At 37.6% G+C, this 25,796-nt stretch overlaps 1 protein-coding gene across 1 annotated transcript in view; it reads right to left on the bottom strand.

The window, feature by feature from the left end:
- GSTCD (glutathione S-transferase C-terminal domain containing) overlaps positions 1-25,796 on the bottom strand; it is a 146,324-nt gene that overhangs the window by 117,159 nt on the left and 3,369 nt on the right. Inside the window, exons 2-4 of the mRNA XM_055587869.1 lie at positions 16,256-16,696; positions 15,128-15,595; positions 2,143-2,394 (exon numbers count right to left, since the gene is read on the bottom strand). Of these exons, the coding sequence (XP_055443844.1) occupies positions 2,143-2,394; positions 15,128-15,595; positions 16,256-16,675 (1,140 nt within the window). The 5' untranslated portion in view covers positions 16,676-16,696. The remainder of the gene's footprint in view (positions 1-2,142; positions 2,395-15,127; positions 15,596-16,255; positions 16,697-25,796) is intronic.

Genomic DNA, 25,796 nt, shown 5'->3' with positions numbered 1-25,796 from the left:
ACAGTGGAAGTGAGAAATAGATTTAAGAGCCTAGATCTGATAGACAGAGTGCCTGATGAACTATGGAATGAGGTTCGTGACATTGTACAGGAGACAGGGATCAAGACCATCCCCATGGAAAAGAAATGCAAAAAAGCAAAATGGCTGTCTGGGGAGGGCTTACAAATAGCTGTGAAAAGAAGAGAAGCGATAAGCAAAGGAGAAAAGGAAAGATATAAACATCTGAATGCAGAGTTCCAAAGAATACAAATGTATACCTCACTCTATAAAAGGAGAAATTGAGACCATTTGGTTAAATGCCTTACTGAAGGTATAATACTAATGTTAGCTTGACTACAAAGCTGGGTAGAATCCAAGTCACCTGGTCTCTAATATAGCCTTCCCAGGGACTATTGCCAAGTCAGTGACTAAGTCTCAGGCACAGAGACTGAGAGTGCAGGCCACTTTTGAGAAACATGGAACTCTGTGACAGAGGATTGAAGCTCGAGGATTCCCCACTACCTTGACCAAACCTTCGCAGAATTGCACGGAAGTCTGACTTTCCTGATGCCACCTTCCTTCCTTTCCTGTTTTCATGCACAGTGGTCACACCTGCACCACCTTTGAAGGCTCATCCACCCTCCTCTGGTGCCCTCCCCCTCCCCTCACAGATGTTCCCCTCAGTGTTCCTGCAACACATCTAACCCTATCTTGGAATTTGCTTCTTGGAGGACCTGAACTAACTCATCCCCTGTAATTTAAAATTTCAGGATTCCTTTACATTTTTAATATTATTACAAAGGGCTAATTTTTATGATTGTTTAACTTTTCTCTGAATATATTAATCTCTTTTATATAAATATTTTAAAATGGAACAAATGCAAATGTCTTTCCTAATATCATTTTGTTGCTGGAAAAGCATAGGCAGAAAAATCTGAATTACCAATCTTTTTTCAAGACTCTGTAAAAGTATGAATTCAAATAAAAGCACGGATTATTGGTTTGCTAAAATTTTAGAAATTAGTATTTTAATACAAAGATTACTCTCCTGACAATTATTTTTACAAACAAAAACAATCAGGAGGTAAACGAAAGATTGCTGAACAATATAACCATCTGATCAAGACACATCAAACTACTATATCTTCTAAAATCAACTCCTGTTTCATTGTTTCATCACTAGGCTAACAAAACTTAGCTGAAGAGATGAGGAGCTGGTGTTACTACTAACATCTTCTTGTGCTTTTCTAAATCAAAGAACTTTTTTAACACTAGAACTCAGATACTTCCTAACCCAAGTAAGAAAAATATACTAATTTTTTTGCCAAAGAACTCAGATGACTAGCTCAAATTACTTCATGAATTCCCTATTCAAATAAATCTTCAAGTAGTCTCAGTTAAAAGCAAGCCATTTTTGTAAATATTTTAAAATATTTATTTATGTGGCTGCACCAGGTCTTAATTGCAGTATGTGGTATCTAGTTCTCTGACCAGGGGTTGAACCTGGGCCCTCTGCATTAGTAATGTAGTCTTAGCCACTGGACCACCAGAGAAGTTCCTTTGCAAATTGTTTTGAACGATAGTGAAAAGAAAGCCTATTGGTGAAAACGTATACACTTAGTACCATTAGAAACAAATTATGCTACAAACAGAGAAAAATAAATGATATGCATTCTTATTCTATATAAGGTAATAAAATCAAGGAATAAATTAAAAACAGAATTCAAAAATCTTAAATTTAGACAAAACTTTGGCAAATAAATTGAGATAATCATTCTCATATCTTTAATTCAAATCATCACCTCAAAATTAAAAAAAACAAGACTAGTTCCTTGCAACATAAAAACATCAGGTTAAAACAGTAAGCTTGACCATATGAGATGACTTTGGTGTATCAAATGTAAAACAAAATGTTTTGAAAAAAATACTCTTAAAAATATATATTCTGACTTATCTCCAAAGACACATAATAGTAAACATCTTCAATTTACTGTATTTCACTTAAATGCAAAGACTAGTGGAAAGTGTGATTGGTTAAGAGTGATGTAAATAAAATTTATAACAAAAATGTCAATAGATAATTACAAGTTGGGGTAGTACACTAAGCGACTTTTATCACATGGAATCTTTCAAACAAAATTTTAATAAAAACAACTGAATTACCATTAATTTAGTCATAGTGGGTCTTGGTCCTCCAATAAACGAAGGATCATTTTGCTCCTCTGCACTTGGGGCCTCATCCAAGTTTGGGGACTGTTGACTTGAGGTGGTCTGTAATTCTGGTAAACTGAGAAATTGGATCCCACACTGAGAAGCTGCTGTTTGCACTCTTGGCACTTCCTGAATCCTCTGGTACCAGGCAGCCAGCAGTGGAAATTCTACCAGCTTTCCAGAAAGTTTCCTGCAGATAATTACCTAGGCAGAAAAAGAACAAAACATATTATTATACATAATTTTTGTTTGTTATAAGAGATGATTGAAGTAACCTTACATACCATAAAATTCACACATTTTAAGTGTACAGTTCACAGAATGAGTTTCAGTAAATTTAAGCAGTTGTGCAACTACCATGATAACTTCCTACTGGAACGCTCAATGTCACAGAGGAAAGTTCCCTTGTGACTGCTGGCAATCAGTCTCTGCTCCCCAGTCAGTTGCAGGCAATCACTGATGTGTTTCTCATGTGTATAATTCTGCCTTTTCTAGAATTGCATGAAAATGGGATCACAAAATGTGGTTTGTTTCATTTAGCAGTATGATTCTGAGATTCATCCATGTAGTTGCACTTATCAGCAGTTTGTTGCTTTTTATGATGATGCAGCATTTAAAGAAAGACTTTTCAAATTAAAAACATTTGAAACCATTACCCCTGATGTAAATTAACGTTTATTTTGCCTTGGTCAGATGCTTTCTCCCTAGCACCACCACCAAACTTCAATTTCTTTAAAAATTAGAATGTTCTTCTTCTTTGTGAGACACTGAATGCTGTTTCCATAGAAAGTTATAATGTTACAAACAGATTATAACTTATAATATGAACAGAAAAAGTGAAAAGGACAAATCACAGAAAATCTCTACAGATATATCTAGTTATCAGTTCAGTTCAGTCGATCAGTTGTGTCCAATTCTTTGCGACCCCATGAACTGCAGCAAGCCAGGCCCCTCTGTCCATCACCAACTCCCGGAGTTCACTCAAACTCACGTCCATTGAGTCAGTGATGCCATCCAGCCATCTCATCCTCTGTCATCCCCTTCTCCTCCTGCCCCCAATCTCTCCCAGCATCAGAGTCTTTTCCAATGAGTCAACTCTTTGCATGAGGCCAAAATACCGGAGTTTCAGCTTTAGCATCATTCCTTCCAAAGAACACCCAGGACTGACATCCTTTAGAAAGGACTGGTGGGATCTCCTTGCACTCCAAGGGACTCTCAAGAGTCTTCTCCAACACCACAGTTCAAAAGCATCAATTCTTCAGCACTCAGCTTTCTGCACAGTCCAACTCTCACATCCATACATGACTACTGGAAAAACCATAGCCTTGACTAGATGGACCTTTGTTGGCAAAGTAATGTCTCTGCTTTTCAATATGCTATCTAGGTTGGTCATAACTCTCCTTCCCAGGAGTAAGCGTCTTTTAATTTCATGGCTGCAGTCACCATCTGTAGTGATTTTGGAGCCCCCAAAAATAAAGTCTGACACTGTTTCCACTGTTTCCCCATCTATTTCCCATGAAGTGATGGGACCAGATGCCATGATCTTAGTTTTCTGAATGTTGACTTTAAGCCAACTTTTTCACTGTCCTCTTTCACTTTCATCAAGAGGCTTTTAGTTCCTCTTCAGTTTCTGCCATAAGGGTGGTATCATCTGAATATCTGAGGTTATTGACATTTCTCCCAGCAATCTTGATTCCAGCTAATCAGTGCCAAAACAGAAGCCAGAAAGGATGAAATTAATGAAAAATTTCGCACATATACATGGTTTATTTTAACTAGACTTTAAGGTTAAATAAGAATTGACTATAAGAACAGGGTTTATGTCTAATGCTCTTTGTATAGTACAAGTGCTTAAACCACTGCCTTGCTAAAAATACTCTTGATTGAACAGATGATCAAGAAACCATTTATTGTCTTCAAAAAATAATCCCCTAAATTCAGTTCATTCACACAGTCGTGTCTGACTCTTTGTGACCCCATAAACTGCAGCAAGCCAGGCCTCCCTGTCCATCACCAACTCCCAGAGTTCACTCAGACTCACGTCCATCGAGTCAGTGATGCCATCCAGCCATCTCATCCTCTGTCGTCCCCTTCTCCTCCTGCCCTCAATCCCTCCCAGCATCAGAGTCTTTTCTAATGAGTCAACTCTTCGCATCAGGTGGCCAGAGTATTGGAGTTTCAGCTTCAACATCAGTCCTTCCAATGAACACCCAGGGCTGATCTCCTTTAGAATGGACTGGTTGGATCTCCTTGCAGTCCAAGGGACTCGCAAGAGTCTTCTCCAACACCACAGTTTAAAAGCATCAATTCTTCAGCACTCAGCTTTCTGCACAGTCCAACTCTCACATCCATACATGACCACTGGAAAAACCATAGCCTTGACTAGACGGACCTTTGTTGGCACAGTAATGTCTCTGCTTTTGAATATGCTATCTAGGTTGATCATAACTTTCCTTCCAAGGAGTAAGCGTCTTTTAATTTCATGGCTGCAGTCCCATCTGCAATGATTTTGGAGCCCCAAAAAATAAAGTCTGCACTGTTTCCACTGTTTCCCCATCTATTTCCCATGAAGTGATGGGACAAGATGCCATGATCTTTATTTACTAAATGTTGAGCTTTAAGCCAACTTTTTCACTCTCCTCTTTCACCTTCATCAAGAGGCTTTTTAGTTCCTCTTCACTTTCTGCCATAAGGGTGGTGTCATCTGCATATCTGAGGTTATTGATATTTCTCCCCGCAATCTTGATTGCAGCTTGTGCTTCTTCCAGCCGAGCGTCTCATGATGTACTCTGCATAGAAGTTAAATAAACGGTGACAATATACAGCCTTGGCGTACTCCTTTTCCTATTTGGAACTAGTCTGTTGTTCCATGTCCAGTTCTAACTGTTGCTTCCTGACCTGCATACAGGTTTCTCAAGAGGCAGGTCAGGTGGTCTGGTATTCCCATCTCTTGAAGAATTTTCCACAGTTTATTGTGATCCACACAGTCAAAGGCTTTGGCATAGTCAATAAAACAAAAGTCGATGTTTTTCTGGAACTCTTGCTTTTTCGATGATCCAGGGGATGTTGGCAATTTGATCTCTGGTTCCTCTGCCTTTTCTAAAACCAGCTTGAACATCTGGAAGTTCACGGTTCATGTATTGCTGAAGACTGGCTTGGAGAATTTTGAGCATTACTTTACTAGCGTGTGAGATGAGTGCAATTGTGTGGTAGTTTGAGCATTCTTTGGCATTGTCTTTCTTTGGGATTGGAATGAAAACTGACCTCTTCCAGTCCTGTGGCCACTGCTGAGTTTTCCAAATTTGCTGGCATATTGAGTGCAGCACTTTCACAGCATCATCTTTCAGGATTTGAAATAGCTCAACTGGAATTCCATCACCTCCACTAGCTTTGTTCGTAGTGATGCTTTCTAAGGCCCACTTGACTTCACATTCCAGGATGTCTGGCTGTAGGTGAGTGATCACACCATCGTGATTATCTTAGTTGTGAAGCTCTTTTTTGTACAGTTCTTCTGTGTATTCTTTCCACCTCTTCTTTAAACTGCTGCTTATGGCCCATTAAGAGATTTTGCTAACAAGTATGAAAGGGGAAATTAACAATAACACAATAATAGTGGGAGACTTTAATACCCCACTCACACCTATGGATAGATCAACTAAAAAGAAAATTAATAAGGAAACACAAACTTAAAATGATACAATAGACCAGTTAGACCTAATTGGTATCTATAGGACATTTCACCCCAAAACAATGAATTTCACCTTTTTCTCAAGTGCACATGGAACCTTCTCCAGGATAGATCACATCCTGGGCCATAAATCTAGCCTTGGTAAATTCAAAAAAATAAAAATCATTCCAAGCATCTTTTCTGACCACAGTGCAGTAAGATTAGATGTCAATTACAAGAGAAAAACTATTAAAAATTCCAACATATGGAGGTTGAACAACACGCTGCTGAATAACCAACAAATCACAGAAGAAATCAAAAAAGAAATAAAAATATGCATAGAAACGAATGAAAATGAAAACACAACCACCCAAAACCTATGGGATACTGTAAAAGCAGTGCTAAGGGGAAAGTTCATAGCAATACAGGCATACCTCAAGACACAAGAAAAAGTCAAATAAATAACCTAACTGTACACCTAAAGCAACTAGAAAAGGAAGAAATGAAGAACCCCAGGGTTATAGAAGGAAAGAAATCTTAAAAATTAGGGCAGAAATAAATGCAAAAGAAACAAAGGAGACCATAGCAAAAATCAACAAAGCCAAAAGCTGGTTCTTTGAAAGGATAAATCAAATTGACAAACCATTAGCCAGACTCATCAAGAAACAAAGGGAGAAAAATCAAATCAATAAAATTAGAAATGAAAATGGAGAGATCACAACAGACAACACAGAAATACAAAGGATCATAAGAGACTACTATCAGCAACTATAGGCCAATAAAATGGACAACATGGAAGAAATGGACAAATTCTTAGAAAAGTACAACTTTCCAAAACTGAACCAGGAAGAAATAGAAAATCTTAACAGAACCATTACAAGCACGGAAATTGAAACTGTAATCAGAAATCTTCCAGCAAACCAAAGCCCAGGTCCAGACGGCTTCACAGCTGAATTCTACCAAAAATTTAGAGAAGAGCTAACACCTATCCTACTCAAACTCTTCCAGAAATTGCAGAGGAAGGGAAACTTCCAAACTCATTCTATGAGGCCACCATCATCCTAATACCAAAACCTGACAAATATGCCACAAAAAAATAAAACTACAGGCCAATATCACTGATGAACATAGATGCAAAAGTCCTTAACAAAATTCTGGCAATCAGAATCCAACAACACATTAAAGAGATCATACACCATGACCAAGTGGGCTTTATCCCAGGGATGCAAGGATTCTTCAATATCCACAAATCAATCAATGTAATACACCACATTAACAAATTGAAAAATAAAAGCCATATGATTATCTCAATAGATGCAGAGAAAGCCTTTGACAAAATTCAACATCCATTTATGATAAAAACTCTCCAGAGGCAGGAATAGAAGGAACATACCTCAACATAATAAAAGCTATATATGACAAACCCACAGCAAACATTATTCTCAATGGTGAAAAATTGAAAGCATGTCCCCTAAAGTCAGGAACAAGACAAGGGTGCTCACTCTCACCACTACTATTCAACATAGTTTTGGAAGTTTTGGCCACAGCAATCAGAGCAGAAAAAGAAATAAAAGGAACCCAAATTGGAAAAGAAGAAGTAAAACTCTCACTGTTTGCAGATGACATGATCCTCTACATAGAAAACCCTAACGACTCCACCAGAAAATTACTAGAGTTAATCAATGAATATAGTAAAGTTGCAGGATATAAAATCAACACACAGAAATCCCTTGCAGTCCTATACACTAATAATGAGAAAATAGAGAGAGAAATTAAGGAAACAATTCCATTCACCATTGCAACGGAAAGAATAAAATACTTAGGAATATATCTACCTAAAGAAACTAAAGACCTATATATAGAAAACTACAAAACACTGGTGAAAGAAATCAAAGATGATACTAATAGATGGAGAAATATACCATGTTTATGGATCAGAAGAATCAATATAGTGAAAATGAGTATACTACCCAAAGCAATCTATGGATTCAATGCAATCCCTATCAAGCTATCAACAGTATTTTTCACAGAGCTAGAACAAATAATTTCACAATTTGTATGGAAATACAAAAAAACCTCAAATAGCCAAAGCAATCTTGAGAAAGAAGAATGGAACTGGAGGAATCAACCTGCCTGACTTCAGGCTCTACTACAAAGCCACAGTCATCAAGACAGTATGGTACTGGCACAAAGACAGAAATATAGATCAATGGAACAAAATAGAAAGCCCAGAGATAAACCCATGCACCTATTGACACCTTATCTTTGACAAAGGAGGCAAGAATATACAATGGATTAAAGACAATCTCTTTAACAAGTAGTGCTGGGAAAACTGGTCAACCACTTGTAAAAGAATGAAACTAGAACACTTTCTAACACCATACACAAAAATAAACTCAGAATGGATTAAAGATCTAAATGTAAGACCAGAAACTATAAAACTCCTAGAGGAGAACATAGGCAAAACACTCTCCAACATAAATCACAGCAGGATCCTCTATGACCCACTTCCCAGAATATTGGAAATAAAAGCAAAAATACACAAATGGGACCTAATTAAACTTAAAAGCTTTTGCACAACAAAGGAAACTATAAGCAAGGTGAAAAGATGGCCTACGGAATGGGAGAAAATAGTAGCAAATGAAGCAACTGACAAACAACTAATCTCAAAAATATACAAGCAACTCCTACAGCTCAATTTCAGAAAAATAAATGCTCCAATAAAAAAATGGGCCAAAGAATTAAATACACATTTCTCCAAAGAAGACGTACAGATGGCTAACAAACACATGAAAAGATGCTCAACATCACTCATTATCAGAGAAATGCAAATCAAAACCACAATGAGGTACCATTTCATGCCAGTCAGAATGGCTGCAATCCAAAAGTCTACAAGCAATAAATGCTGGAGAGGTGTGGAGAAAAGGGAACCCTGTTACACTATTGGTGGGAATGCAAACTAGTATAGCCACTATGGAGAACAGTGTGGAGATTCCTTAAAAAACTGGAAATAGAACTGCCTTATGACCTAGCAATCCCACTGCTGGGCATACACACCGAGGAAACCAGAATTGAAAGAGACACATGTACCCCAATGTTCATTGCAGCACTGTTTATAATAGCCAGGACATGGAAGCAACCTAGATGCCCATCAGCAGACGAATGGATAAGAAAGCTGTGGTACATATACACAATGGAGTATTCAGATCAGATCAGATCAGTCGCTCAGTCGTGTCCAACTCTTTGCGACCCCATGAACCGCAGCACGCCAGGCCTCAGCCATTAAAAAGAATACATTTGAATCAGTTCTAATGAGGTGGATGAAACTGGAGCCTATTATACAGAGTGAAGTAAGCCAGAAAGAAAAACACCAATACAGTATACTAATGCATATATATGGAATTTAGAAAGATGGTAACGATAACCCAGTGTGCAAGACATCAAAAGAGACACAGATGTATAGAGAACAGTCTTTTGGACTCTGTGGGAGAGGGAGAGGGTGGGATGATTTGGGAGAATGGCATTGAAACATGTATAATATCATAAATGAAACGAATTGCCAGTCCAGGTTCGATGCTTGATACAGGTTGCTCGGGGCTGGTGCACTAGGACAACCCAGAGGGATGGTATGGGGAGGGAGGTGGGAAGGGGGTTCAGGATGGGGAACATATGTACATCTGTGGTGGATTCATGTTGATGTATGGCAAAACCAATACTGTAAAGTAATTAGCCTCCAATTAAAATAAATAAATTTATATTAAAAATAAAATCAATATAGCTGGTTTTTTAAAAAAAAATGAAATAAAATAGAAAATATCAGGGTAAACAGCATGTAGTAAGGCAGATTATTTTGTATTTATATGTATAATGTAAAGATGTATACGTGTATGCTCAATCATCTTGTAAAATGCATCATTTACTATGAAGGGTAAAAAAAGTTTGAAAAATACTGTCTAAATGGTACTCTGGGAGTAAAAAACTTTCTCTCAACAAAATACTTAGCTGCCTGAAAACAGATTATGAGCTAAGGGAATTGAGCTTTAAGCTATGATAAATTAATCAAATAAGAAATGTTCTCATTTCCTCACTTTCCTTTACTTCCCTTGGTAGTGATTTATTCTTATTTGTTAGATGCATATGACATCTTTCCTTCTTTTTGAAATAAATTGTAATTAAGCACCAATAATTCATGTTTAAAAAAAGTGAGGACTTTTACTCTACATGACAGGTCATTCCAGTTAATCAACATGCCACGCTGCTCTGCTATTATCCAGACAGCTCAGGAGGTACTGCACCACATTTGTTAATTACACTTGAGAAAATGTATTTAAGGAAGAAGCTAATGAAAAATGTGTGAAACAAGAATTAAATTTGTCCCTGAGAAATGATTTTTTAAAAATGTTACCTGGCTGATAAGATCAAAATCATTATAAATTTTAATCAAGTTACTTAAGGACAAGAAAACTAGAGAATTTATTTTTTAAATAATGGTTAAAAAAAAAAAAAAAAACTGCTATGAAGACCACAAAATGAAATCCTAGTGGCTTTATGAAAGAGTTAGTTGCTCAGTTGTATCCAACTTCTGCAAACCCATGGACTGTAGCCCACCAAGCTCCTCTGTCCATGGAATTCTCCAGGCAAGAATACTGGAATGGGTAGCCATTCCCTTCTCCAGGGAATCTTCCCAACCCAGGGATTGAACCTGGGTCTCCTATATTGCAGGCAGACTCTTTACCATCTAAGCCACCAGGAGGGGCTTTGCAGTTAATTACAATTAGGGGCAGAAAAAACTTGTGTGAATAAAAAGAGAAGATATTATACCTATCCAAAAGATCTCTGTATTGCTTTCCATAACTTATTAGAGTATGTTGTAATTCTTTCATGTCATTTCCTTAGTCACATCTACTCTTTCAAAAGCATGTCATAACTAACAAATGTTTAGGTGAGCAGAGTAAGCAGTGTAAAAAATAGTAAACTAAGTGGAAATAAAATCCCAGTTTAGTGTTTTTCTAACAGTCTAGAACTGGTGAGTTAAAACTGAAAATTCTTAAGGACCTAAGACATAGGATAGGATATAGAAAATATAAATTAACCAGAGCATTCATGATTTTTGCAATATGTCAGCCAATAGCCAGATTCCCATTTTATTCTTAATTTTATGCCAATGAGAACAATGAAAGAGGTATTTAACATAGGCATTTTTGCTGAAAAATCAATTTATACAATGGTTTTACTTTTGTAACAAATGTCATACTTCTAAAAGCTAATTTCAAAGCATTAGAAGTTAAAATGTAGTATGTTAAATCATACATATGCAGGTTACAAAAATATTTCATAAAGTGGCAATTTGTTTATATTCCAGGAGTAGAACAATCTTTTAAACAGTTCGATCAAAATGTCCCTGTTTAGCAATAGTAACTTAAAAGTAACTATAAAATTTTCTGGTATCTGAAGATTATCTGGTATCAGCAAGATTTTACCTTAGTATGGCTAGTCATTGTCAATTTTCCCATCTGCTTGCTCTTCTGTATACTAGAAGATTCTAACAATTAAATCAAAGGGAAGTGGGAATCATAAGGAGTATGCATTTTAATTTATTCTTTTTAAATCCATTCCTGAAACTTTCCAGATGAGAGGATTTTATCAAGCACCTTCCAGGAAGCAGTATTGGGCTATCAGGGGTTACCTTTGCCAGCTAATATCCTATGAAGAGGAAAAGGAGCTTGGAGCTGAGGTTTAGATGTTAACACTGCAGCCTCTCCTAGCTTTGTTTTGCATATTTGGCTTTATTCTGTTTAGCAAAATTGGGTATTTTCCCTTGCTTGCTTGCTCAGTTGTGTCCAACTCTTTGCTGTCCCATGGGTTGTAGCCCACCAGATTCCTCTGTCCATGGAATTTTCCAGGCAAGAATACTGGAGTGGGTTGCCATTCTCTTCTCCAGGGAATCTTCTCAACCCAGGGATCAAATCCCAGTCTCCTGCATTGCAGGCAGATTCCTTACTGTCTGAGCTACCAGAAAGCCATCATTTTGTTTAGCAAAACTGGGTATTTTCCCTAACTCTTCTAATTTTGACCTCTGTTATACCAAACCTTGAATCAGCAAAATTGACTGCTCTTTTGTACTCTTGATCTCATTTCTATGGCTAAATATTTTGGCCCTAGATGCAGTTCTCTGATTCTGATCCAAACCTAGTAACTTGACCTTCATTCCTGATCTTGAACTTGATCCTGATTCTGATCATTTGGACTGCTACTTCATCACCTCGATGTGAGTTACTATAAGTATAAAGGCTTGGCATCATCGCCACCATCTGAACTAAAACGGCTGCTTCATAACCCAAGATGACTTATAAGAGGAAAATAAATATAACAAAAATAACATCAAAGCTTTGGCAAAGAAAGATTAATTCCTGAAAGAAAATGTGATGATCCAGGAAAAAGACAAACAAACAAAGGAAAATATTTAGAGAATTAGTTTACATATAAATGTCAAAAGAGAAGAATTTAATCACAGAATACATGTAATAGAAAAGGCTGAGTGTACAAGTTTTCCACTATTTTAAACTGAGACAGAGTTCCTTAGTTGTATTAGGTAGATTTACACAGCAGTGGTCAGGCTAATGTCCAACCTGATTGAAGGGGGAAAAAAATCCTCTCAAAATACCTTCACCTCAGTTGATCCTAATCAGGTAAACAGTATTAAATTAAGCTAAAATCAAATGGCTGGATGGCATCAATGACTCGATGGACGTGAGTCTGAGTGAACTCCGGGAGTTGGTGATGGACAGGGAGGCCTGGCATGCTGCGATTCATGGGGTCCAAAGAGTCGGACACGACTAAGCGACTGAACTGAACTGAACTGAAATGTAAAAGATGGACGTCTGGATAATGATCTAAAAATCATCTTGATGCAGGTGAATCCAATTTTTTATGTCTTGCTACATTTGAAAGCAAATACTCAAGTCTTCTCTATCAGCTTGTTTTATTTCCTTTGTAGTACTCACCATTATTTAAATGTATATTATTTATTTGTCTATGTGTTCATTTCTATCTTTCCTATTCTTCTATTTCTACTAGAATATTAACTCCATAAGGGCTGGGACTCTTTCTCTCTTGTTCATCACTGTATTCCTAGCATATGCAACAGAGCATGACATACACAGTAGGCTTTCAAGTAAATTTCTCAAATGAATGAATTAATGGTTGTGCCACTTAAGAGTCAATTTTTAAGAAATTAGAAACAAAGAGTTATCCAAGAAGACGAAGAAGCCATGAATATCAATAGTATTTTATAATATGTACCAAATGACTGCTTTAATGACTAAAGTTGGTAATAATGGTGACAAAAGAATTTAGAAATGATTTGACTAGGGAAAAAAAAAAACTATGTTTGTCTCCCCATCCAGCTCCAGCTCCAAGGACAGAAGGAATACACGTGACATTTACAATACTAATCAACATCCAAACAATTCCTAAATCTCTTGTTTTCACATCCTTTAATTCTGAAGTTATTTTGGTTTCTAATCTTGTTTTGCTCCCATTTTAAAGAAAAGAGAAATGTTCTTCAAGAAAACACCAATTGATTGATGCCACCTAACTTATTAGTGAAGCTCTGGTCTCCAAATACATAGATGTTCAAATACATAGATGTTCATTAGAAATATTTTCTCAATTGTCAGTAAACATACCCGAAGTATTGGTAATATATAATAAATAAAATCTGATTATCTGATTTCTTAGTAAAGGAAAGTGTGAAATGCTTCAAAGTGGGAAAAATGCAGTTCTGGAAAACCAATAGGAAAACTACAAAGAGCTCTAGCTTTCCAGGTGCACTTGATACTGTTTGTACCTTGTCCTTTGTCCCTCCCACAGACAGGGGAGGGAAAAAAAAAATATCCGAGTTAGTGGTAAAGAACCTGCCTGCCTATGCAGAAGACTTAAGAGACGTAGGTTCAATCCCTGGTTTGGGAGATTCCCTGGAGGAGGGCATGGCAACCCACTGCAGCATTCTTGCCTGGAGAATCCCAAGGACAGAGGAACCAGGTGGGCTACAATCCATGGGGTTGCCAACGGTCGGACACAACTGAAGCGACTTAGCATGCATATATATATACACACACACACACACATACACACACACCTGAACTAAAAATGGAAAGTTTCCATTTATAAACTTCCACAGCACTGAATAGGACTGACCGTTGTTACATAACAGAGAGATGTGGGTAAAATATTTCTGATTTAATAACGTCTGACATAATGAAATTAGTGATTTTCCAGGTGGCACTAGTGGTAAGGAATTTGAAGTGACTTGTTTAGTTGCTAAGTCATGTCCGACTCTGCGACCCCATGAACTGTAGCCCGCCAGGCTCTTCAGTCCATGAGATGTCCCAGGTGAGAATACTGGAGTGGGTTGCCATTTCCTTCTCCAGGGCATCTTCCTGACCCAGGAATCAAACCCACATCTCTGGCATTGCAAGGAATTCTTTATCACTGAGCCACCTGAGAAGAAAGCCATTTGAAGTGACTACTTAATTACAAAATATAGTTGACCAGAGACTTCAGTATTTTAATACTGGAACCTCTAGTATTAGAAGGTAATCACAAGAGAATTTAAGCTTCATAACCATGTACTGTGTGCTGTGCTTAATTGTTCAGTTGTATCCGACTCTTTTTGACCCTATGGACTGTAGCCCACCAGGCTCCTCTGTCCATGGGGTTCTCCAGGCAGGAATACTGGAGTGGGTTGCCATTCCCTTCTCCAGGGGATCTTCCTGACCCAGAGATCCAACCCAAGTCTCCTGCATTGCAGGTGGATTCCCTACCATCTGAGCCACCAGGGGAGTCCAAGAACACTGGAATGGGTAGCCTATCCCTTCTCCAGGGGATCTTCTCCAACCAGTAATGGAACTGGGGTCTCCTGCACTGCAGGCGGATTCTTGACCAGCTGAGCCACCAGGGAAGTCCCTAATAATCATAACAAATGCTAATATTTTAGCAACTCAAAACTAAAAGTCATACTAATTACTAACATTTATTGACAGCAACTATGTCTAAGCGTTGCTCCTACTTTGCACAAATTGTCATTTGTTCCTCACACTGATCCAAATAGATGGGCACTACTATCATCGCTGTTTTACAGATAAGGAAATGCAGACAGATATTAATAACTCACCCAGAAGCATAATAAGAAATGGAATAGGAATTCAAACCTGGGAAGCTTTATAGACTGAAACCTACAACAGTGTATCGACTCCCAATAAACCTTACCAAAAAATGGTGGATACAGGGCAAGAGCACAATATCTGCCAACGTGAAGTACAGGCCTTCTGCAAACACGTGATCCAGAGGTGGCAGGTCAGAGGCTTTTGCTTTTCTGACATGAGAAGGCTCTCTGTTGGCAGAAGCGGGTTCCTTGTGTATTGTGAGCTTTGAGAATGCCACGTTCAGTTCCAGGCTTGCAGATGAAGAGTCCCCCTCTTCAGATGTTTCCTGCCTATGACCCTTGCTCTTCGTTTTTTCCTTAGCAAGGGAAGGTCCAACCCCAGCAGCCTTCTGTTGCTTTAGCTTCTGCCGCCGGAGTTTGTCATCATTATGCACTCTAACAGGTTCACTAAGCTTTTTCTCAAGCTCTTGTATTGCAGCAGGAATGGTCGGAGATTCATCAAAAGATTCTTTGAGAAAATTCTCAACAGCTAAAGGGACGGTAAGTTCACATAGCCTGGTCCATTGACTAACCTACAAAACAAAACAAAACAAGAAATGAAACGATTCTTTACTTTCAACCGAACTTGAAGAAAAATAACTTCATACTGGAAAACAAGACTGGTTTAGAGAATTTAAGTCTTGAGCTAAACCATTCCTGGGCTAGACTTTATGCTCTACCAAGAGACATTATCACAGCGCTTCAGAAGTGATAACATTCAACAATGTAGGTTTAGCACTCCTGTATCTGGAAATATATGCTATTCTCTTATATCCTCTTACTGAGTAAATCCTCAGGTCCCAAAGCCTCTACAGTATACTCTCCATAAAAAAGCTGGGTTTCTGAAACATTGCTACTTGAGCTCCTTTAATCCTCAACATAATTAAAAGGTTAAAAAAAAAATCTTTTCCTAAAAATAATGTCTCTAAATCTCATAAATTAAAGCTTTACTTCTTATTTTCTAATACTGCACTGAAATACTGGTACACATGAAAGGCTACTTTAACTCTTTTATTGGTTACTGAAGTTTTTTTTTTCAGTAAATTAAACTTTATTTTCCAACAGAGAGTTAAATGAATATTCAAGTGAATGTGTTACCACTTATGGGCTTCCCCTGTGGTTCAGAAGACAAAGAATCTGCCTGCAATGATTACTTATGGCTTTAAATAACAGAAAAGAGGCATTCTACTTACTTCAGCACAAGCTTTCAAGCAAGTCTTCTTAAAACCCAGAAGTTCCAAAATTTCCTTCTTTGAGGGGTCTGCTTCATATGACTTCTGGATTATGTGTCTCAGAACGACAGCAAGTCCTGCTCTACAGAAACTGTCTGGTCTTTCTACTACTGCAGGTAAACAGCAACTCTGGACTATTGGTGGAAGCTCTTGCCTTGAAATAATCTGTATTTCAACACTCTCAGACGGTACATTTTTAAGTAGTGAAACACCTGTGCTTTCTCCAGGGAGGACTAAGAAAACTTTAAAGACTGTGCAGTCACAGTATGATAACAAAAATAAAGTTACAGATGTATGAAGAGGAAAGATGCACCCTTCTTTTTGGTGAGAAAAGTCCAAGTACAGATATTCTTCTGTAAGGCTTTTCTTAATGCCTTTCATTTTCTTCTTTCATTGGGTTACCTGAAGCATAAATTGAAGTGGTTTTAGGTCTTAGGATATAGTAATTGCAAAGCTAAAATAAAAGATGAACACTTTATAACTTTTTCTAGAAATCAGCAAGGATTTGTGATAGATATGATTCTACAAAAATCTGTTCTTGGCATGAATAAATGGCTTCCAAAAGAATGAGGCCCACACTGTGCAATTAACTAGTCTTAAGAGGATTTTAGGACTTTCCAAGTGCTGCTAGTGGTAAAGAACCCACCTGACAATGCAGGAGATGTAAAAGTTACGTGTTCACTCCCTGGGTTGGGAAGATCCTCTGGGGGATGAAATGGCAACCCACTCCAATATTCTTGTCTGGGAAATCCCATGGACAGAGGAGCCTGGTGGGTTAGAGTCCCTGGGGTTGCACAGAGTTGAACACGACTGAAGTGACCTAGCACGCATGCACGCAAGGGGATTTTAAACACAGCTCCTTTAAAATGAGCATACCTCAGGTGCTTTGCAGTATAGCCCTCCCAGTCAAGTACTTGTTGGTCTCACTACAGGTGAGAATAAAAGATGAACAGAATAGGACACAAGAAATAATCAAGAATACCTAGCTTTTATCACTACTGCAACATACTCTGTATCTATTCTTGTCTTCCTCCAACAGCATGTTCCATGAGATTATAAATGTCATTTTATTCACTGTAATATCTAAAACAAGGTCTGATATTTTATACATATATATATGTATAAACAAAAAGCACTGAGTGAATGCATAGATGAATAGACATGTTCATTATTTTAAAGATGCAAACATACACAATCTTGTGGTCAAATTATTGATGGGTGTTTTCAAGTCATAATCCTTAAGACTTTGCTCAATTATGACTTTTGGCTTGATTTCTACATTTTAGACCCATTTAGACCCATTTAGAATTGATTTCTACAATTCCTGGGTCTAAAATTCCCCATGTTCAAACCCATAAATCAAAATTCCCAAACTGACACTAGATGGCACCCTTTAAAAGCATTAGCCACATACTAACTGGTATATTAAAGAAAAAATATTTTAAATTAAAAAAATTATTTTAAAAGCCTTTAAAAAGTATACATGCAACTCTTTAAATATATTTGAAATATTAGTGTACCCCAAATTTTAGGGTATTAAAATCAACTAAATTTTCTTTACATTGTAAGTTCCTTAGTTTTTTTTTTTTAATTAAAAGCAAAACAATCAAGTACTCGTTAATCTTGGTCCTCAACTTTATTAAAGAGCTAATAATTCATTATAACAAAGATATAGTTAGTAAAGATATACACAGTAACATTAATGTCTTGGAAAACTTCTTGGTAATGCAAACAATCCCTAGTGTTTATATTTCTTTTATTAAAACGTAACAGACCTGCACCATGGCTTGTTACTTAAGATTATCTAGGAGAAAATTATTTCATGTAATTTAAAAGCAACAGCTTTTTAGCCGAAGGAAACTATTTTCTTCCTGAGCTAACTTAATTACCTTTTGGATTTTTTTCTTTTCTTTTCATCTAGAGCTGATTTTAAAACAAAGTATTAAAGGGCATTTGTTAAAGCTCACAGGCAAAAGAAACCAACCTTTTGTAGAAAATTAACAGTCTCTTTGGAGATAGTGGGTTGCTATTTCTATACCTAAACTATATAGATATAGTTTGCCCCTCTATATATTTTGCTGATTAATTTACCAATCTTCTTAACTCCTTTTGTTGACACTATAAAGAAGATTACTTTTTTTAAATAGCAAATAACAGTTTTATTGTGCATATATGTCACATTTGTCATGTCCAACCTTCCTTTTTAAAAATTTTTTTAAACTTTTTATTTTGTTTTGAGGTATAGCTGATCAACAAAGTTGTGACAAAAAGTTTCAGGTGAACAGTGAAGGGACTCAGCCATACTATAAAGAAGATCCCTAAGTGCCTTCCTAAGGAGCAGATTTGAAAGAAAACATAATCAATTTCCTCATGGAATTAGCAGAAACCAGTCCTGTTAACACTTAAAAAAGACACACAAACCGGAAGACTAAAAACAACATCATGCTATTTTACAGCTTTTGATTCAGGATATGCTGAAATGTTAATATTAAAAAATTAGAGTACATATATATTGCCACTTCCTGAGGCCGTGAACTTCCAGATGTTCAACCTGGTTTTAGAAAAGGCAGAGGAACCACAGATCAAATTGCCAACATCCGTTGGATCATGGAAAAAGCAAGAGAGTTCCAGAAAAACATCTATTTCTGCTTTATTGACTTTGCCAAAGCCTCTGACTGTATGGCTCACAATGAACCGTGGAAAATTCTGAAAGAGATGGGAATACCAGATCACCTGACCTGCCTTTTGAGAAACCTATATGCAGGTCAGGAAGCAACAGTTAGAACTGGACATGGAACAACAGACTGGTTCCAAATAGGAAAAGGAGTACGTCAAGGCTGTATATTGTCACCGTGCTTATTTAACTTATATGCAGAGTACATCATGAGAAACGCTGGGCTGGAGGAAGCATAAGCTGGAATCAAGATTGCTGGGAGAAATATCAATAACCTCAGATATGCAGATGACAGCACCCTTATGGCAGAAAGTGAAGAAGAACTATAGAGCCTCTTGATGAAAGTGAAAGAGGAGAATGAAAAAGTTGGCTTAAAGCTCAACATTCAGAAAACTAAGATCATGGTATCCGGTTCCATCACTTCATGGCAAGTAGATGGGGAAATAATGGAAACAGTGGCTGACTTAACTTTTTTGGTCTCCAAAATCACTGCAGATGGTGACTGCAGCCATGAAATTAAAAGACGCTTACTTCTTGGAAGGAAAGTTATGACCAACCTGCTGCTGCTGCTGCTAAGTCGCTTCAGTAGTGCCCAACTCTGTGTGACCCCATAGACAGAAGCCCACCAGGCTCCCCCGTCCCTGGGATTCTCCAGGCAAGAACACTGGAGTGGGTTGAGTACTGGAGTGGGATGACCAACCTAGACAGCATATTAAAAAGCAGAGACATTACTTTGTCAACAAAGGTCCATCTAGTCAAGGCTATGATTTTTCCAGTAGTCATATACGGATGTGAAAGTTGGATTATAAAGAAAGTTGAGCACTGAAGGATTGGTGCTTTTGAACTGTGGGGTTGGAGAAGACTCTTGAGAGTCCTTTGGACTGCAAGGAGATCCAACCAGTCCATCCTAAAGGAGATCAGTCCTGGGTGTTCATTGGAAGGACTGATGTTAAAGCTCAAACTCCAATACTTGGCCACCTGATTTGAAGAGCTGAGTCATTTGAAAAGACCCTGATGCTGGGAAAGAGTGAAGACGGGAGGAGAAGCGGACGACAGAGGATGAGATGGTTGGATGGCATCACCGACTCAATGGACATGAGTTTGGGTAAACTCCGGGAGTTGGTGATGGACAGGGAGGCCTAGTGTGTTGCAGTCCGTGGGGTTGCAAAGAGTTGCACATGACTGAGCAACTGAACTGAACTGAGGCACATAAGTCCCATGAGAATTAACTTTTACACATTTCATAAACTTTTTTTTTGCTGTGAGCACTTAATAAATGCTAAATGTCAACAAAAAAGAATAGCAATAATCTGTTCCTGGAGATAAATAATAATTAATGAGATGCCTAAGAGAAAATGCAAAGTACTGTTGACTCAACATAATTAACTTTTTAAAATATAAATATTGGTATTTTTTTCTCCCTTGACGACTAAAAATATTACTTAATGATCTTGGGGTTTAAAAAACCAATCACTCTTCCTGGGCAATTTCTCCACATTAAATTTTACTATAATTTCTAAAATAAGTATTAGCAAACCTGTAAAATTTTGATATCTGTTTTTGGCATGTACCATGTCCAATTTTTCAAGAAAGTAGAACACATTTTTTGTTTAAAGTTTGCAAATACAGTAAAAGAAACCTATTTTCTTCTTCATTTCTACCTAGAGAATTCCTCATCTTATCAGTTTTATGTCATGAGCTTTTAAAAGGTAGGTACTGTAGAATCATCCTTGGGGTCTCCAAGGCATGGAGCTGGGGTACAGATCTTGTTACTCCAGATTACATTTCTGCCCAGCACGGAAGTGCTGGCATCTGCTCTTTCTCAGCTTTGACAGTGTCACACTGCACTTAGAGGGAGCGAGAAAGCGGAAGATAAAATCACAGGCTTGAGATGCCTGAACAGAGCTGAGGGAGTGTGCATGTCCTCCCTTGCTTGGGAATGTTGCAGAGGGAATAAAAACAGGTTGTTGCTTAGTCACTACGTCATGTCCAACTCTTTTGCGAATGCATGGACAGTAGCCCGTTGTGTTCCTCTGTCCACAAAATTTCCCAGGCAGAATACTGGAGTGAGTTGCCATTCCCTTCTCCAGGGGATCGTCCCAACCCAGGGACTGAACCCAGGCCTCCTGCATTGACAGGAGGAATCTTTACCACTGAGTCACCTGGGAAGCACAAAAACAGGTAAAAAGTAAATATTTAAGCCTTGGTTTCATTAATTGGCAATTTTCAAAGATATTTTTAAACAAATGTAGTCATAGGTTTAATATTTCAGGAATTTAACATTTTTATTCATTTATCACAGTGAATGTATCAGGGTGCTGATAAAGTGAAACATGTCATACATGAAAGGGGAAATGCGTTTTACAGTGATTTTCTTATTTGAAGCCATTTTATTATCAATAGTTTACTCAGTGCATATGTATATAAAGAAAGAAAAAAACACCATAAATATTGAACATAAGCATATTTCTCTGGAAGCTAGAAAAAAGGTTTAAAATTTCTGTGCTCGAAATTCAAGTCTGGATCTATGGCAACTACACATAACAGATAAATAGAGAAGTTACATATTCCATGTGTGTGCGCATACTCAGGTGCTTCAGTCATCTCCAACTCTTTGCCACCCTGTGGACTGTAGCCCACCAGGTTCCCTTGTTCATGGGATTCTCCAGGCAAGAATATTAGAGTGGGCTGCCATACCCTCCTCCAGGGGATTTTCCTAACCCAGGGATCGAACCTGCATCTCTTATGTCTCTTGCAATGGCAGGTGTGTTCTTTACCACTAATGTCCTGGAAAGCCCTATTTATTACATAATAAAGTCCAAAAGTACATAACTGCAACAAAAATATTAACCAATTGACTGTATTCTTTAAGTAAGAAATTATTACTGTGGCTGGAATTTGATAAGAGCTTAATAAATGTTAAAGGAACAAAGAATGCAATTCTAAATAATATTATGTACTTTTATTGCCTACCAAATATGTGCTTAATAAGCACCTGAATTTTATGCATTACTTCAACCCTCATAATCCTTAAAGTACATTTTACCTCCACTACATGAATAAGAACTGTACTTCAATCCAAAAGCATTATTTGAATCTATAAAGGGATCTTATGGGAAAACATTAAGGAATAGGTATTTTTCTAATATAAATAGCACTACTTTATGAACTTCATAAGTGGAACCATATTGCAATTTTATCACAGCCAGAATTTCACCACAGTGAAAATCATCAGAAACTATGTTATTCTTTGTGAATTTCTCAGGTGGCTCAGAAGTAAAGATCCACTTGCCCGTCCAGGTGCCGCAGGAAATGCAGGTTCCATCCCTGGGTCTGGAAGAACCCCTAGAGAAGGAAATGGTAACCTACTTCAGTATTCTTGCCTGGGACGAGTCATGGACAGTGGAGCCTGGCAGGCTACAGTCCATGGGGTAGCAAAGAGTCAGAGACACTGAGTGACTGAGCATGTACACTCTTGATAAAAACCTCCGTGCTAAAGACAGAGTATCTGACAATTCTCAGCACTGGATTAAGTTTTTTGATCATTCCTCCTTAAGTTTTACTGGATCCTCCTCAGACCTCTTAGTGACCTGTAGCTTAGCACCTTGCCCTATTCTCAACTTAAACTCACACCTTTGATTACTGGCTTTCAAACTTTTGATCATGCCATACAATAAGAAATAAACGTTATAAGGAAGGTCATTATACACGAAATAAAACTGAAACAAGAGTCACAAAAAACTACCCTACCATAGGAGATATAACAAACAGTTTATCTTTTCTTCTTTTTTTCCCAGGGTTGTTTTTTGTTTGTTTGTTTTTAATGTTGGTTAGTGCTCACTAAATTGATTCCAAGATCCATGAGCTACAACTTATACTATGAGAGCACTGTCCAAGGTGATTCACAGAGCTCCAGGTTTAAATAGCACGGATGACTCTGGTATTCATCTCTGCTGCAACCTTTCCCCTGAACTTCAGACTCCTGTAGCCTACTTGACATCTTCACTAGGACACTTTTCCAAACCTGTTCCTCTTTCCTCAAGTAATCTCCTTCTTGATAAAATAGCAACACCATTTACCCAGATACTTGGGCCCATAATTCTGAAGTGTCACTCAATTCCTTTTTTTCTCTTACTTTACTCTTTATGCCTTTGAAACACATGGTAATACTAACTTCTTGCTGCTGCTGCTAAGTCGCTTCAGTCGTGTCCGACTCTGTGCGACCCCATAGACAGCAGCCCACCAGGCTCCGCCATCCCTGGGATTCTCCAGGCAAGAACACTGGAGTGGGTTGCCATTTCCTTCTCCAATGCAGGAAAGTGAAAAGTGAAAGTGAAGTCGCTCAGTCGTGTCCGACCCTCAGCGACCCCATGGACTGCAGCCCACCAGGCTCCTCCGTCCATGGGATTTTCCAGACAAGAGTACTGGAGTGGGGTGCCATTGCCTTCTCCGAATAGATCACCTTGACTCGAGCTGGAGAATTGACTGTTGTGTAGGAAACAGTTAATGGGCTTTTGCAGCAGTCCTTGAAAGAGCTAGTGATGACTTAGATTAAGGTGATATTGGTAGGGTAGGTTATATCACCTTAATCTAAGTCATCACTAGCTCTTTCGAGGACTACTGCAAAAGCCCATTAACTGTTTCCTACACAACAGTCAATTCTCCAACTCGAGTCAAGGTGACCCTGTAAAAACATAAATCAGACCATGTCTCTGCTCACAACCATTCAATGGCTCCCCAGCACACTTGATAAAATTCAAATTTCCTATCATGGTCTCTGGGTCTGACGTGACCCTGGCTGTCCTTCTTTTCTGACCTGATCTCCCTCTTGTTCACTTCCCTCAAGCTGTTCTCCTTGCTGTTCTGGTGCAATGCCAGCAGTGCTCCCACACGTGAGAATTTGGGTGCTTGCGATTCCTTCTGCCTAGAATATTCTTCTTCAAGATAGTCACATGGCTCGCTCCTTTATTTCACTGTAGTCTCGGAATATTAACTCAGAGCAGTCTCTCCTGACTACCTGAATTGAAAAAGCACTCCTAACACTTCTTAGCCCCTTATCCTGCTTTCTTTTTCTTTACAGCACTTATTACCGCACATCTCCAATGGTAAACAGTACTCAAATTTTAGTTCAAATGAATAAATGAATAAACGTACATAAATGATTATCACTAATCCCTGTAAAGACAGTATTTTTGAGAACATTAGTCTTGGTACAACATAAGCTTCATTCTTCTTGACACCATTCTTTCTCTTCCAAATAAATCTATTTTAAGAGCAAACTAGGTATAAATTAAAATGAAGAAACACACCACCGTGAGCTGAGTCGGAAAAAGTATAACTAGAATCCACTCAAACTTGTAAATATAGCATAAACATTTTATGCCTACTGATATTTAGGCAAGAGAATTAGGAACCTAATGAGATTCTATATATTTACTTAACAAGTAGAATATTCATACACTGAGTAATGAATAAGAGTCTAAACTCTGGTGAAGACTGATTGGGTTTAAATCTTGGTTCTGATACTTAGTATCTAGTAATATAAATTTTTTCTGTGCCTTAGTTTTCTCATTCATAAAAAGAGATAATAATAACAACAATATTTACCATATAGGATGTTGTGAGAACTAACATCATCTATCACATTAGTAATCCTCTAAATAAATACTATTGTTATCTACTTGTAATTTATCCCCAAATTCCGTATGCATTGATACTGTCAAAAAACACCAAGTTTGATGGGCAAGTCTTCAATTACGCTTTATATTTCCAAACTTCTCAATAAAAATAAGAGATTTTGTGTTGAGTTGAAAAGATTTTCTCTATTAACCAACTATACTCCAATATAAAATAAAAAGATTTTTTAAAAACATAAAAGATTGAAACCAAATATTGAAAAAAAAAATCTGTTTGTTATTTAAGGCTGAAAACCAGGGAGTCACAAAATTCCGGGGTATAAATGGGATATCTTAAGTTCACTTGAATATTAACTGCTTATATCGAACAGTTTAAAGCAATATATAAGCATAAAAAAATGACAAACTTACTCTTCTTAAAGATTCAAGTTTAAATTTAAACTCATTTGAATTCCCCACTACATCAAAACGTTCAACATTATGAGTATTAGAACCTAGCTTGTATTTTATACATAAAAATAACAAGGTTTTTTTTTTTTTCATGCCATGTGGCAGGTGTGATCTTTGTTCCCCAACCAGGCATTGAATCCACACGCCCTGCACTGGAAGCAGGGAGTCTTTACTACTGGACAACCAGGGAAATCCCCAAAATAACAGTATTTGGTTGCAAATATCTCATTGTTTTCTTTCAATAATACAGATTAAAAAAAGGAAAGAAAAGCCTGCCTCTACAGAGTTAAATAGCAGCTTATTACCTTAGATATTAAAGGTCAAAAAAGAAAGAAAAAACTGAGCTATTCAGTGCTCACTACGTTGTGAAACATCGAGACACATACCACTAAGTCCTAGAGGACAAAATCCTATGATTAAAATTAGCTGTTTTCTTATCCAGGCAAGAAGTGGGGAAAAACTATTTAAAAATAAGAAAGCTTACTACAACCTTAGCCGTAAGGGAACTGTGGCATCTTCTCTCCATAGAATCAGGGAATCATCTGTTGCCATAGAATCATAATGCTTGCAGATAAGCTTGACCTCACAATTAACAAGGAGCCACAGCATGAAATGCTAACCTGTTAGAAACATCAGCAAACCTGAAATAAAATTACTGAATCCCCACAGTAACTAATATCTGTGCTCATCATGAACTGAATGGTATAAATCCTTGCTTTGCAAGTACTAGTCATAACAGAAT

The sequence above is a fragment of the Bubalus kerabau genome, chromosome 7 (genome assembly GCF_029407905.1).
Source record: "Bubalus kerabau isolate K-KA32 ecotype Philippines breed swamp buffalo chromosome 7, PCC_UOA_SB_1v2, whole genome shotgun sequence".
Classification (NCBI taxonomy): domain Eukaryota; kingdom Metazoa; phylum Chordata; class Mammalia; order Artiodactyla; family Bovidae; genus Bubalus; species Bubalus kerabau.
The sequence above is the reverse complement of the archived record's forward strand: the minus strand, read 5'-3'. Positions and strand labels throughout refer to the sequence as shown.